This window comes from Taudactylus pleione, unplaced genomic scaffold (genome assembly GCF_031769625.1).
Source record: "Taudactylus pleione unplaced genomic scaffold, aTauple2 ptg000003l, whole genome shotgun sequence".
In the NCBI taxonomy this organism is placed as follows: domain Eukaryota; kingdom Metazoa; phylum Chordata; class Amphibia; order Anura; family Myobatrachidae; genus Taudactylus; species Taudactylus pleione.
In genome coordinates, this window is record NW_028284406.1 from 1,303,036 (window position 1) to 1,318,382 (window position 15,347).

At 49.3% G+C, this 15,347-nt stretch overlaps 1 protein-coding gene across 2 annotated transcripts in view; it reads right to left on the reverse strand.

Annotated features, from left to right (window-relative positions):
- The window catches only part of CCDC180 (coiled-coil domain containing 180), a 67,096-nt gene that overhangs the window by 32,591 nt on the left and 19,158 nt on the right, over positions 1-15,347 (reverse strand). The window contains exons 10-15 of one of the 2 annotated variants that reach the window (XM_088452153.1): positions 12,936-13,022; positions 11,514-11,633; positions 4,968-5,047; positions 3,196-3,284; positions 1,169-1,291; positions 876-1,049 (exon numbers count right to left, since the gene is read on the reverse strand). In XM_088452153.1, the coding sequence (XP_088308279.1) occupies positions 876-1,049; positions 1,169-1,291; positions 3,196-3,284; positions 4,968-5,047; positions 11,514-11,633; positions 12,936-13,022 (673 nt within the window). The remainder of the gene's footprint in view (positions 1-875; positions 1,050-1,168; positions 1,292-3,195; positions 3,285-4,967; positions 5,048-11,513; positions 11,634-12,935; positions 13,023-15,347) is intronic. The other variant, XM_088452231.1, reaches the window with a different exon arrangement.

A 15,347-nucleotide genomic window follows, 5' to 3' on the forward strand; every position in this document is an offset into this window, starting at 1 on the left:
AGATAGAAGAGGAGCATTATAATACACAGAGCCGGAGATATAAGATGGGCTGGAAGTAAGGAATAAGAAGATAGAAGAGGAGCGTTATAATACACAGAAAGCGGGAGATATAAGATGGGCTGGAAGTAAGGAATAAGAAGATAGAAGAGGAGCGTTATAATACACAGAGAGAGGGAGATATAAGATGGGCTGGAAGTAAGGAATAAGAAGATAGAAGAGGAGCGTTATAATACACAGAAAGCGAGAGATATAAGATGGGCTGGAAGTAAGGAATAAGAAGATAGAAGAGGAGCGTTATAATACACAGAGAGGGGGAGATATAAGATGGGCTGGAAGTAAGGAATAAGAAGATAGAAGAGGAGAACTATTGTATACAGAGAGGGGGAGATATAAGATGGGCTGGAAGTAAGGAAGAAGAAGAAGGAAGAGGAGCGCTATTATATACAGAGAGGGTGAGATATAAGATGGGCTGAAAGTAAGGAATAAGAAGATAGAAGAGGAGCGTTATAATACACAGAAAGCGGGAGATATAAGATGGGCTGGAAGTAAGGAATAAGAAGATAGAAGAGGAGCGTTATAATACACAGAGAGGGGGAGATATAAGATGGGCTGGAAGTAAGGAATAAGAAGATAGAAGAGGAGAACTATTGTATACAGAGAGGGGGAGATATAAGATGGGCTGGAAGTAAGGAAGAAGAAGAAGGAAGAGGAGCGCTATTATATACAGAGAGGGTGAGATATAAGATGGGCTGAAAGTAAGGAATAAGAAGATAGAAGAGGAGCGTTATAATACACAGAGATCGGGAGATATAAGATAGACTAGAAGTGACAATATAGTGAGATATAGTGTTATAATACACACAGAGGGTCTGTACCTGGTTCTCTGTATTGTGCTTCTGATGGCAGTTTTCAAATTTTTCCTGCAGGATATTTTCTTGCTGGGAGAGTCCCATTTCCAAAACCTGCCACAAGTGAACGGCTTTTTTGACAAATTTAAACAATACATTGGTAAGTCTGGCCGTCTGCTTTGATACAGTCGTCATATTTTCCTGAAAATGTAAAAGGGAAGATAACCGACAAAGTTTAACCAAATACACTAGATCAGTGACAAAGGATAGAATAATAGGCATTATACAGATTAATTTCCATTTATTTCCCGCACACTTACACGGATTAGCTGCTGCTCTTTGTTATATTTCATCTGGAAATGTTCGATAACTGGGGACAGCTCCTTCGTCAGGGTGATCTCAGCCTCCTCCTTTGTGCAGATGTCCAAATTCAGCAGCTGAGCCTGGAATGCAACAAGGAAATACGAAGGGGCCAATCAGCGCCTGTTCACAGACACTGCCCCCTGTCTGTCACACAGATACACCCAAACATTGTAGAGAATGATTGTGACCCGCAGAAGTCACTCTTACGCTAACATTACACCTTACCTCTGTAAAATGTGCTGGTGTTTGATCGTAGCCCACTCGAAATCCAGAAAGGAACCCGTAATCAAAAAATGGGATTAAAGGATGAAAGCCACTTGGAAAAAAAGCAAATGGCGCTTCATATTACGGGCATACTGGACCGTAACTAGAAGTGGGTGCCAGGCCGAAGGGGGCACCGTTGCTGCCTCAGTGGCTTCTCTAGATGCATCTTGCAGCCGGAAGAGCCACCCAAGAGCCAGTCTTTACTGTAGCCGTATAGTATATTATACTATACGTATATACACTATTCAGTGTCATCAACCTGATGATGAATACAAGTGTATAACGTGTGTAAAAATAGAATAATTACAGGTTGAGTCTCCCATATCCAAATATTCAGAAATACGGAATATTCCGAAATACAGAATTTTTTGGCTTGACTGAGATAATGAAACCTTTGATTTTTGATGGTTCAATGTACACAAACTTTGAGCCACAAAATTATTGAAAATATTGTATAAAATGACCTGCAGGCTGTGTGTATAAGGTGTAAATAACACATAAATGCATTCTATGTGTATATTTGGGTCCCATTCCCAAGATATATCATTGTGGTATGCAAATATTACAAAATACGGAATATTCCGTTATCCAAAATACCCCTGGTCCCAAGCATTTTGAATATCGGAGACTCAACCTGTAATTATATTTAGAATAAACGTTGTTGAGCACAGTACAAGTGCTCATAGCTTGGGTTAGTTATTGCTATGCAGGGGTCTGCCCGCAAAACCTGCGATCAGCAGCAGGCTATGCCAGGCTGGTCACACTATATCTGGGCTGCTCCCAGCATGGGGTGAAATCCAGTTCTAGCTTAGTCAGCACAGGACATAGGCCCAGATATATTCATGTGATCACTCATTACTAATCTTAAATGGTGCTCCAACCAATCAGCTCCTTTCATGCGTTTGAAAAATGACAGTTAGGAGCCATTTGGCTGAAGCATCATTAAGTTATCACGAGTGATAACAAGAATAAATCTGGGCCCACAGTAGATGCTCTAAGGGAGTCAGGGCCGCAAATCGGGAATCTCCCATGCTGTGCTATGTTATAGATGGTAAAGAGGGATTTGGGGAGTGTGGTGTTGTGCAAGGGTCAGCATGGTGAAGCAGTGCATGGCTGACAGGGCTTGCTGGGACTTCAGTTCCACACAGTACAACAGTACATAAATGTTTTCCTAACTGCCCCACATTACACAACTTGGATAAGACTACTACTGTGACCTGTGCCCAGCCTGGCGTAGCCTGGTGCTGGAAGTGACTCCGCAAGGGGGGAAATCCTGTATTGTTAGCCCCCTGCATTAGACGTAACCAGCCTAGGCTAATGGATTTCAATTGGGGGAAGGGGGGGGAGCTACAATTAAATTTGTTTTATTGTAGTCAAGACATCATCAGAGCACGTTTTACCACCAGAGCTCCAGTAGCCACTAGACTTACTCCTCCTAATAATGGATATGAAGATGTGGCCTACTCAGAGCATAACTGCTGGCGTTAGTACATGCCAAATTCGGAGGAAATAGGCCCCAATCCAACAATAACCGGCCCACTTTCTGCCCCCAAAACTCCTCCTCTTTCACGGCCTGTGAATCAGGACTGTCCTGTGAAAATTGGCACCATTGGGAGGTTTGTGACGCGGAGTACAGCGCATCTACAGGGCACACGCCAGCTCTAACTGAGGCACATATGGAATAGCATCACTCCTACGGTATACACACTGTAACACGTACCTCACTCCTGTCTGTCTCCATGATACACCTCTGGATGGCGTCCTGCTGCAGGCTATGAAGCGTGTCTAGGAACATTGCGCTTGCAGAGTCTATATCATGGGAAATCAGATACAACAGGTTAGAATTGTGAGCAAACCAAGAGAATCACTGTGATTCTGTCTCTCCGCAGACTAAAGTATTTAAAAACATAAAATCATGATTTATTTAAAGGACTTTGTACTAGGAACAGAAATAATATGTTGTGATTACATTTTACTTACTAATGAATCACAAAATGTTAATTTCTAGTAAGCCATGTAGTGTGAATGGCATGGCCACCCAAATAAGCTCGAAGTGGGAAAGTACCCTTCGGCAGACATTATGCAGCCTCAGTGGTTACTATGGAGACATCGTGGAAACTATGCAGGCAACATAGTTACTATGCAGGCAACGTGTAAGTACTATGCAGGCAGCGTAGTTACTATGCAGGCAGCGTGTAAGTACTATGCAGGCAGCGTGTAAGTACTATGCAGGCAGCGTAGTTACTATGCAGGCAGCGTGTAAGTACTATACAGGCAGCGTAGTTACTATGCAGGCAGCATGTAAGTACTATGCAGGCAGCGTGTAAGTATTATGCAGGCAGCGTGTAAGTACTATGCAGGCAGCGTGTAAGTACTATGCAGGCAGCGTGTAAGTACTATGCAGGCAGCATGTAAGTACTATGCAGACTCCATTGTGACTATGTACCACCATAATTACTATAAGGGGCTATAAACACTGCTGCAGGTGCCATGGTTACTATGCAGGTACCACTGTTACTGTGCAGACACCACGGTTATTATGCAGGTACCACTGTTACTGTGCAGACACCACGGTTACTATGAAGGCACCACTGTTACTGTGCAGACACCACGGTTACTATGAAGGCACCATAGTTACTGTGCAGACACCACGGTTACTATGCAGGTACCACTGTTACTGTGCAGACACCACGGTTACTATGAAGGCACCATAGTTACTATGCAGAAACTGGGTTTCTTTGAAGACCTAATGGTTACTAAGCAGAGACTATAGTACATTCAACATGACCCCTTTCACCATAGGTCATGCACCAGGTCTTCCCACTTCATTTAGGATTGCAGGTACTGATAAATCTCTCTCATCAATTATTAAGTTCAACACAGGTGACTGCAATCACAAATAAGTGGGAAGATTGTGTAACTGGTGGAAGGGGACATGTTGGAGGGTCCGTAATTATGCAGACACCATAGTTACTATTCTGAAGCATAATACATGATACCTTTGTGCATTCAAAGCATTTCCTGAATTGTGCGCAGTGTACCTATAAATGCGCTTCAACGCCGAAGGGCGACTGCAAGATGGCGCTAAAAGTCTTCCCTCTTTTTCTAATTTTAATAATGAAACTTCAAAAAACGAGACACATTGCTGCAACTATTCTCTAGCCCTCGCTCTCCCCAAATTTCTGGTTCTCCGCAAACCCATGGATTTAGTGAAAAATCCAGGCCCACTAGTGCAAATCACCACCATCACCAATGAGGATTTTATTCTGCACTTTGCTACTGAGCACCTCAGTGTTGATGGTCATCCTCCGATCTGTAAGTGAGTGGATGTAACATATGGATCAATAACGCCCACTTTAAACTTTGTTCCCCGTTCTGTGAATAGTGAGCTGCAGCAATGAGTCGCACATGGAAGTAAACCAGCTGTGTGTCTGTGAGCCCAGTGCTACATGATAGCCAGGCTAATGACACAGGAATAAAGCGTCTGCTTACCGATCTCCTTGTTTAACCCCAGGAGAGAGCTATGCCAGTCAGTCACTGCTGCCTTAGTGCAGGTAGGAGGCACAAAGCCACTGGAAAAAGAAACAATTCAGATACATGTCAGAATTTTAATTAAGCTATCTCCATTATATTGTACAGTCAAATAAAATAGCAGCATTTGGGTGACGCCAGTGGGTATATAGACAATATTAACCAATAGCAACAGCAGCAATTCCAGCAGACACGTCTATATAGAGAAGAATAATGAAGGTGACCACCAGGAGGCAGCGGTCTACAGGATTGTTCATCAATGCAGGACACAAGGAACCTCAACCTTCCATAAGTCCCAATTTCCAGGCCTAAAAATATGAGATATGGTAAGAACTTACCCTTGTTATCTCTATTTCTACGAAGTCCATAGGGTTCCACAGGATACCTTGGGGTATAGGTGTGACGTCAGTCGCAGGGCACCAAAGAGTTAAGCTTTCAGCCTCCCAGGATGCACTAGGTCCCCCTCCTATACCCCGCCCCCGGGCCAAGGCACCTCAGTTAGTTACCAAGCCATAGGCCGGAGGAGGAGAAGGAAGAGAGAGAACAAAGATCTGGACACATACAAGAATCACATTCTCACCAGAGGGAGACGGAAAACCGGTGACCAGAGCAAAGCCCATCTGCAGCACAGGTGCGACAGGGCGGGAGTCCTGTGGAACCCTATGGACTTCGTAGAAATAGAGATAACAAGGGTAAGTTCTTACCATATCTCATATTTTCTACTTCAGGGTCCATAGGGTATCCACAGGATACCTTGGGGATGTCCCAAAGCAGTATCCTTTAAGGGTGGGGACGCTCCTGTGCAGAAAGGAGAATCCGCCGCCCGAAGGAAGCATCCTGAGAGGCGAAGGTGTCAAACCTGTAATACCTCACGAAGGTATGGACAGAAGACCACGTAGCAGCCTTGCAGATCTGAACTGCCGAGGCACCACGTCGAGCTGCCCACGAAGGACCCACAGACCTAGTGGAATGAGCCTTCAGAGAAGGAGGGACCGGTAGGCCTTCATGAAGATAAGCTTCAGAAATAGCCATACGGATCCAGGCTGCCAAAGTTTGCTTTGAAGCAGGCCAACCCTTTTTACAGAAGCCATAGAGGACAACAAAGCGTCCGACTTCCTAAACAAAGAAGTGCGGTCAACATAAGTCCTTAAGGCCCGCACAACATCCAAAGAGGCCTCACCCACGGAAAGACCCGGTGATTTAAAGGCCGGAACAACTATTTCCTCGTTAACATGAAACTGGGAAACAACTTTGGGAAGAAACTCGGGCCGAGTGCGGAGCACTGCCCTGTTCCCATGAAAAACCAAGAAAGGGGGTCTACAAGAAAGAGCCCCTAACTCAGAAACTCGTCTGGCTGAAGCAACGGCCAGAAGGAAAACAGTCTTAGCTGTTAGCCATTTAATATCCACTGAGCCCAGTGGTTCAAACGGCGGTCCTTGGAGAGCCCTCAGGACCACAGCCAAATCCCAAGGCGCCACAGGTGGAACAAAGGGCGGCTGAATACGGAGAACACCTTGCATAAAGGTGCGCACATCCGGGATTGTAGCAATCCTACGGTGAAACCAGACAGATAGGGCCGAAACCTGTACCTTCAAAGAAGCAAGGCGAAGCCCATGATCTAGTCCCACTTGCAGGAAGGCGAGAATCCGAGACAGACGAAACTCCCGCGGTGCATAACCTCTCGGTCGACACCACTGGAAGAACGTATGCCACACGCGATGGTATATCCTCGCGGAAGACGGTTTCCGAGCTCGTAACATGGTACGCACCACAGAGCTGGAAAACCCCCAGGACCTCAGCATGGCCGTCTCAACAGCCACGCCGCCAAAGACAGCCGAGTCAGGTCCGGGTGAAGACAAGGACCCTGAGACAGAAGGTCCGGTCGTAGCGGCAACAGCAGAGGACTGTCCACGGACAGACCCTGAAGGTCTGAGAACCAGTGCCGTCTGGGCCACGCGGGAGCTATCAACAGGAGCGTCCCTCCTTCCTGTTTGAATTTCCGGATTACCCGTGGAAGAAGGGAGACCGGAGGGAACAGGTATGCGAACCTGAAAGTCCACCGGACGGACAGAGCATCCACCAGAGACGCCCCTTCGTCTCTTGTGCGAGACCCGTACACCGGCAACTTGTTGTTGTGCCGGGACGCCATGAGGTAGATTTCTGGAAGACCCCACCTGTCCACCAGTAGTTGAAAAACGTCCGGGTGCAGGGACCATTCCCCTGGATGAACGTCCTGGCGACTTAGAAAGTCTGCCTCCCAATTTAGCACTCCCGGGATGAAGACCGCTGATATGGCCGGAAGATTGCGCTCCGCCCAAACCAGGATCCGAGAGACCTCTACGAGAGCCGCCCGACTGCGAGTTCCTCCTTGCCTGTTTATGTAGGCCACGGTGGTAGCATTGTCCGACTGGACCTGCACCGGGTGACCCTGGAGAAACCGCTGTGCCTGCAGGAGAGCATTGAAGACCGCACGGAGTTCCAAGATATTTATTGGAAGCTCCGCTTCTGTCGGCGTCCACCTGCCCTGGAACAAGTGTGGACCCGAAACTGCTCCCCAGCCCCGAAGACTGGCGTCCGTTGTCAACAGGACCCAATTTGGAACCCAGAACGGACGTCCCTTGTTGAGGTGGGTCGTCTTTAACCACCACGCAAGGGACAGGCGAACCTCCGGGGTGAGCACAATCGTCTGGAACTTCAGAGACTGAGGCAGCCCGTTCCACTTGGACAGGATCAGGTGCTGCAGAGGTCTGGAGTGAAACTGGGCGTATTCCACCATGTCGAACACCGACACCATGGAGCCCAGTAACCTCATCGCAGAGTGTAAGGACACCCGGCGGCTGTGCAGACAACTGCGCACCCTTGACTGTAAAGCAGAGATCTTGTCCTCCGTCACGAAGATCCTTTGCTGTCCCGAGTCCAATAAGGCTCCAAGATGCAGAATCCTCCGAGACGGGATTAGAGTGGACTTCTGCCAGTTGATTAGCCAGCCGTGCCGTTGCAGCAGTGCAATGGTCAGGTCCAAGTGGTGTAACAGGAGCTCTGGAGATCCTGCCACCAATAACAGGTCGTCCAAGTACGGCAACATGCGGACTCCTTGCAGCCGCAGAGAAGCCGCCATGACCGCCATAGCGTCCTGTATGTCCAATGACACCATGTAGTCCCCAGGTTCCAGCGCCAGAATGATGGACCGTAGGGTCTCCATCCGAAACTTCGGGACCCGCAAAGACTTGTTGAGTGCTTTGAGGTTGAGAATCGGACGATATGACCCATTGGGTTTCTGTACCAAAAATAGATTTGAATAGAAACCCTGGCCCCTCTGGGAGAATGGAACAGGCACTATAACTCCAGCCTGGAGCATAGTGTGCAATACCTTCCGCAGCTCCGTAGCCTTGTTCCGGTCTGATGGTAGACCCGTGGTGAAGAATCGAGCCGGGGGTCTGTGCCGGAAGGAGAGGGCGTACCCGTGAGAGACCACCTCCAGAACCCAAGTGTCTGTCGTAGTGAACGACCAACACCGGGAGAACTGCAGCAGGCGGCCTCCCACCCTGGGATCCCCCAAGGGGAGACCCGGACCGTCAGGCCGCAGGCTTGTCATCTGGCTTGGGGGCCGGACGTCTGGTACTCCATGCCTGTTTCCGGGGCTTGACCGATTTCTTAGGGCCAGCCTGTCGAGGAAACGACTGTGGTTTGGGCCTGCCCTGGGCCCTAGATGACCGAAAGGACGATGGTCCAGAACCAGAAGGAGCAGCGGCCGACGGGAGACAAGCAGATTTGGCTGCCGCCAGCGTGGCCACAATCTTATCCAGATCCGGACCGAAGAGAACTTCTCCGGTAAACGGCAACGCTTCCAGACCTTTCTTGGATCTGCGTCCGCCTTCCAGGATCGCAGCCACAAGGTGCGACGAGCAGCTACCGCTGCTGAAGAAATTCTAGACACCAGAGTACTAATGTCTAGAGCCGCCTCGTTGATGTAGGTGGCCGAATCACGGAGATTGCCAATCAACTCCGCCTGTTCGGCCGGACAGTCGGATTCAAAAGAAGCCTCTAATGAATCCGCCCAGCGCTCCATCGCTCTGGCAACCCAGCAAATGGCCATAGCCGGCCGTGCTGCCCCCCCTGCAAGGGAATAAGCGGACTTCAGGCAGATTTCTACCTTGCGGTCCGTAGCATCCTTAAGGGAGGACATGGATGGCATCGGCAATGTGGCACTACGGACAAGACGGGTCACGTGAGAATCCACCTGTGGAGGGGATTCACACTTAGCAAAATAATTATCCGCGAACGGATAAGCCACCGCCAGGCGTCTCTGCGGCTGGTATCTTTTGCCAGGTTGTTTCCACGCCTCCTCTAAATGGTCCACCAACTGACCCGAAAGAGGAAAGACTGTGGCATCGCCCTTCACATCTTTGAAAAAGGCATACTTAGATTTAGCCGCTGGGGGAACTTCGTCCTCAATCACCAAGGCTGTGCGGACCGCCCGAATAAGTCCAGGAATATATACTTTGGACTTAGCATCAGCGTCCTTAGTATGGAGAGGTTCCTGATCGTAAGGATCCAGAATCTCCCCATCATCAGACGTCCCTTCGTCATCCTCATAAGGAGCGGACAGAGACGCCACCGGCCTTTTATGAGGCCGCATCACAGACTCCCCTTGCAACACATCCGACAAGTGCTGTACAGAACTCGTCAGGGAGTTAACCCACGCTGGCTCCTGAGAACCCGGGAGCGGGGAAATAGGGAGACTGTGGGGTACCACCAATTGTCGTGGGAACCCCTGCATGGGTGACGACACCACAGACTGCTGGGACAAACCCATCGGAGTAAACGCGGGCTGCGGAGCTAACTGGCCCACTAAAGCTGTTAACGCCTGAGCGAAACAAGCCCAGGGCGGCTCCTGTACCGGTGCTGTAACCGTAATAGGCCGCGCCATGGACAAACACTGCCGGCAAAGGCCCTCCGCGCTACCCTCCCCCTCCGCTAACGGTACTTTGCACGTGGTACACTGTAGCCGGAGGGGAAAATCACTTTCAGACATGATGGCACCACGTATGTGACCTCTCTCACCAATTAAGTATTAAATAGGCGAGAGACCACCCTGCAGCACCGCACCGCAAGGGCTTTAGCAGAAGAACAGGGACAGTAATAAAGCTGACAGTTTAGAGAAGAAAAGTTACAGGCAGCGCTAGCACAGTCACATACAATGCAGAGAAATAACAATTCCTGCACTAACAGCGCTGATCACTCAACTACACAGACACAGGGCCTGGTAGGACACAGCGCTGCATACACAGACCTGAGCCACAGCGAAGGAGAGGTATGCGGGGGGACCCAGACCACGATGCTTCCTTCCAGACTTCCAGCAGCGTTCACCATGCGTTGCAGAGAAGATGGCCGCCGAGGAGCAGAGAGAAGCTGGCCTGGGGGAGGAGCGCTGACACAGGACCAGTCAGCACAGTGCAGAGAGGGCTGTGTGCAGCGGGGGAGGCGCCGGCTGTGAGACAGGGAAGGCGCGCTCCCCTGGCATGCATTTAACCCCTGGGACGCCGCAGCGCTACCGCTCTGCTGCGGTCCGCTGTCCCAGGGGGTAGTGGAAGAGCAGGTTGGTCGCCTGGCTCCACGCTGCAGCCAGTCCCCAGGGAGCCCCCTGCCTGGGGACTTAGGACCATGTGATCAGCGGGGACCCACCGCGGGACCCCGCTGCTTACCTCTGTCCCCCTTGAATCCGGCCATGGTCCGGAGCATCTGGGGTCACCGCTAGCTGTGACCCCAGACGCCCACCAGCATCCCCGGATCAGTACCGGCGTTCTGGTACCGGCGGGGTGTAGGGAAGACAGCATGGACGTCAGGACTGACTGTCCATGCTGTTCATCCAGATGTGCAGCCACAGCTGCATGAAGAAAAAGCTTCAGGGGCTCTTCTAGCCCCCACTCCAACAGGTGCACCCGACTCCGGCCGGGCACCAAACTAAACTGAGGTGCCTTGGCCCGGGGGCGGGGTATAGGAGGGGGACCTAGTGCATCCTGGGAGGCTGAAAGCTTAACTCTTTGGTGCCCTGCGACTGACGTCACACCTATACCCCAAGGTATCCTGTGGATACCCTATGGACCCTGAAGTAGAAATTGGTCTTTTCTGGGTGATTCGGGCAGTTTTTCTGCGGATCAGTATGGGGCTTATTCAATTCTGATTTTGCATGCCTAAAACTCGGGAGGTATGTAACTGCATCAGTAAAATAATTTACGTTTGTTGCTGCTCCAACAAAATATATAAATATAAAACAAAACATAAAAAAAAAATCACAAAAACACTTGTCTGATGCAGTTTGCTGCAGAAGCCTATTCTAACCAATTAAATGTGCGACTTTAAGGGCCTGTACACTCACGTATGTACCTGAAACACAGCTCTCTCAATGTGCAACATATTAACACGGCAACCAGGAGCCTCTCCCTTTGTTACAATTATGTATGTTCCTATCAATGATGACATGAAAGGTCTCTGTGCGACTGATACCTGACTGCACACAGAAGCTGTAGCCTCCCGTCATTGATCGGACTGTACGTAGCCATCAGGAAATCAGACGCTCTTCTCACTTTAGCCGGCATCTGGTCCATCTCATTCTGGGCAAACTCCCTGTGGAACAAATAATAAACAGGCTCACAAAAACGTGCACCAACATCAATGCTGATAGAGGTAATATCACTGATCTAGCTCTGAGTCACACATGTTTATTTACTTAGCTAGGATCAGACACTATGGGGGTATATTTACTAAGCAGCGGCTTTTGCAAGCTGTCGCTTCTTGGCAGGTTTGACCTCAAAATTTAAAGCGGCACAGATACTTACTGCAGAGCATGGTGTGTTTTCTACTTAATATTAGTGCCGCTTTACATTTTGAGGTTAAAGCTGCCGCTTCATAAATATACCTCGAAGGTTCTAATTAAGAGCCTTAGCGACTGTCGTGTTGGAACTGCTACAGACAGAGCTGAGCAATGTGAAGGTGTATGAAAGAAGTCCTGGGGGTATACAGTATTTACTAAAGTGCAGGGTTTTAGAAGCTGAGATGTTGCCCGTAGCAACCAGAGTCTTGCTATTATCTTCTAGGGCGGCGTGATTCAGGAGAGTTTGGGAAGCACTGTGTTAGGATGTGATGCATAAGACATGATCCAACAGAGAGAGGGACAGTGAGTGTGAGGTAACTTGCTGGGGGATGTACAGTGTTATGTAGTGATTCAACTTTTTATTCATAAAGATAAAACAAAAGGTTTCATTTCTGCTATAGTGTTGTCTTTTTTTTTTTTTACAATATAAACTTTATTAACAAAAACAAACAGTGACAAGTTGTCAGTATTATGTCATAATGGCGTTTGTTACAGAACTGAACTAGAGCACTGACCACTGTGAGACCCCTGTCTTGCTGCGGACTCACTTACAGTAAGCAGCATTTTCTTTGTGCTCGATCTTGATCGCATAAAGTTCTTATAATTATAATATAATGGATTCCTCTGAGGACAGCTATATAGAGGAGACTATTAATGACAATGTGGAAGAAGCTGAAGATCCTGAATTCTATACTGAGGATCTGGAGGTAGGAGAAGCTAATGAGGAGATGTACAGCTCTGACAGCGACGTCACATATGAGTCTGCTGTCCAGAGTATGGAAGAACAGCAAACTGAGATGAAGGAACAACCACCCGCCAATAATGGAGTCATCGCAGAGTTTAAGACCCAGTGTGATGGAGAACATCTAGGTATAGAATACCAGTACCGTCTTAGACAGCTGACACATCCAGCAGATGAAGAGGAGTATTTAATGGTGACCATAGAGGATGATCAGGCTGAAATCTCCATGTTTGGTGGCACAATTTACAATCATAGGAACCGCTATAAAGGATGGCAGAGAATGCAGATGGAGTATGCATCAACATGTACCCACCATGAGAGACAGCAAAGTGACAGCGCTGACTCAGGAGAGCCCATAGGTGACCTGGGGGAAGACCACAGCAACATCGCCAATGGCAGCCTGGTTACAGAGAGCGAGTACAAGCAGGAGGAAACGGCTGAGGACAGAGTACAAGCGATAAAGCAGCGTAAAAAAGACCTAAAAGCTGAAATCAAACAGAAAAAAGCTGAAATCAAACAGAAAAAAGCTGAAATCAAACAACTGCAGCAGCAGCAGGATGACATCACAGAGAGGCTCAGGGAGGAGACATCGCGCTTTGGGTGGCGACGCATATTCAGAAGAATGAGAACATCAGTGATAAATGTGTTTCGCAGACGTAACAGGGTCGTTGTACCTCTTGCATAGAGTGTCACCTGCTCCCAGTGCTAACACCATCACCCAGCGCTGCCTGCAACACTCATCTGTCACCAGCCCCCAGTGCTAACGCCATCACCCAGCGCTGCCTGCAACACTCATCTGTCACCAGCCCCCAGTGCTATCGCCATCACCGAGTACTACCTGCAGTAGTCACCTGTCACCATCACCCTGCGCTGCCTTCAACACTCATCTGTCACCATCACCCAGCGCTAACACCAACACCCAGCGCTGCCTGCAATAGTCACCTCTGTCACCATCACCCAGCGCTAACACCAACACCCAGCACTGCCTGCAATAATCACCTCTGTCACCAACTCCCAGCGCCGTCACCATCACCCAGCGCTGCCTGCAAAAGTCATCTCTGCCTCCAGCTCTCAGCGCTGTCACCAACGACCAGCGCTGCCTGCAAAAGTCAACTCTGCCCTCGCTCCCTGTGCTGTCACCAACACCCAGCACTGCCTGCAAAAGTCATCTCTGCCTCCAGTTCCCTGTGCTGTCACCAACACCCAGCACTGCCTGCAAAAGTCATCTCTGCCTCCAGCTCCCTGTGCTGTCACCAACACCCAGCACTGCCTGCAAAAGTCATCTCTGCCTCCAGCTCCCTGTGCTGTCACCAACACCCAGCACTGCCTGCAAAAGTCATCTCTGCCTCCAGCTCCCTGTGCTGTCACCAACACCCAGCACTGCCTGCAAAAGTCATCTCTGCCTCCAGCTCCCTGTGCTGTCACCAACGCCCAGCGCTGCCTGCAAAAGTCATCTCTGCCTCCAGCTCCCTGTGCTGTCACCAACACCCAGCACTGCCTGCAAAAGTCATCTCTGTCTCCAGCTCCCTGTGCTGTCACTAACACCCAGCACTGCCTGCAAAAGTCATCTCTGCCTCCAGCTCCCAGTGCTGTCACCAACAACCAGCACTGCCTGCAAAAGTCATCTCTTCCTCCAGCTCCCAGCGCTGCCTGCAAATGTCATCTGTCACCAGCTCGCAGCGCTGTCACCAACACCCAGCACTGCCTGCAAAAGTCATCTCTTCCTCCAGCTCCCAGCGCTGCCTGCAAAAGTCATCTCTGCCTCCAGCTCCCAGCGCTGTCACCAACCTGCTGCCTGATATTTGCAGTCACCCTTTTACATACAAATAAAAACATAGCAATTCAAATTATACAAGTGAGTTGTCTTCAATAAAAATCTATAATCATATCATACATAAGCATTTCCATTATATGTTGGTATTGAATGTGACAATATAACCCGAGGTTAGAAAACTGCTGTCAGACCAGCAAAGGTCCCCAAATCTTATAGGTAACAAGCAAATTAATAGATTTGCTGATTACAAGAAGGAGGCACTTATGCCATATAAAATGGAGTTAACTTTCACAGTCACAAACAGTCGCTCTCTTTCTTCTTGCATAATATATTTATTAATAGACAAAATGTATACTATATAATTTTACCATTAATACAGCTGGGATATATAATACTGGTTTTGGTTGAATATCTACCTTACGCTGGATGGTTCTGAACGATAAATGTCCGAAAATGCTGAAAAAAAAAAGGCGGAAAATGGTTGGTGCCCTGGGCAGAGGGGGCACCGTCAGCCTGGGCAATGTCCAGCGCTGGGATCAAGTGTTGATCCGAGCGCCAGCAGTCCTGCAGCCCGGTGAGATGTGTCCCTGGCGGGTGACATTTGGCGCAGGCTGCGAGCTGGGCGCAGCTCGTGGACCAGCGGGAATTTGAAATTTGGCGCGGGCCATGAGCCACTACGGCTTGCGCACCGGCAGCCAATAGAAAGCGTCCATGGTGAGCCAATCGCGACTCGCCGCTTCATGGCTGGCTCCACCTGCCGCGTCTTTCATCAGACGCCACTCGGCAGAAAAGGTCAGTTCGGTGGAGGGTGGGGATGTCGCGGGAAGAGCTCCGGCAGCTGCGAAAGAGGCCAGAAGACACCAGGCTCAGGACAGAAGAACTCCGGCGGCGGTGCCACTGGCCAGGACAGAGAATGTGGCTAAGGACCGGACAGGTAGGCTACCATTAATC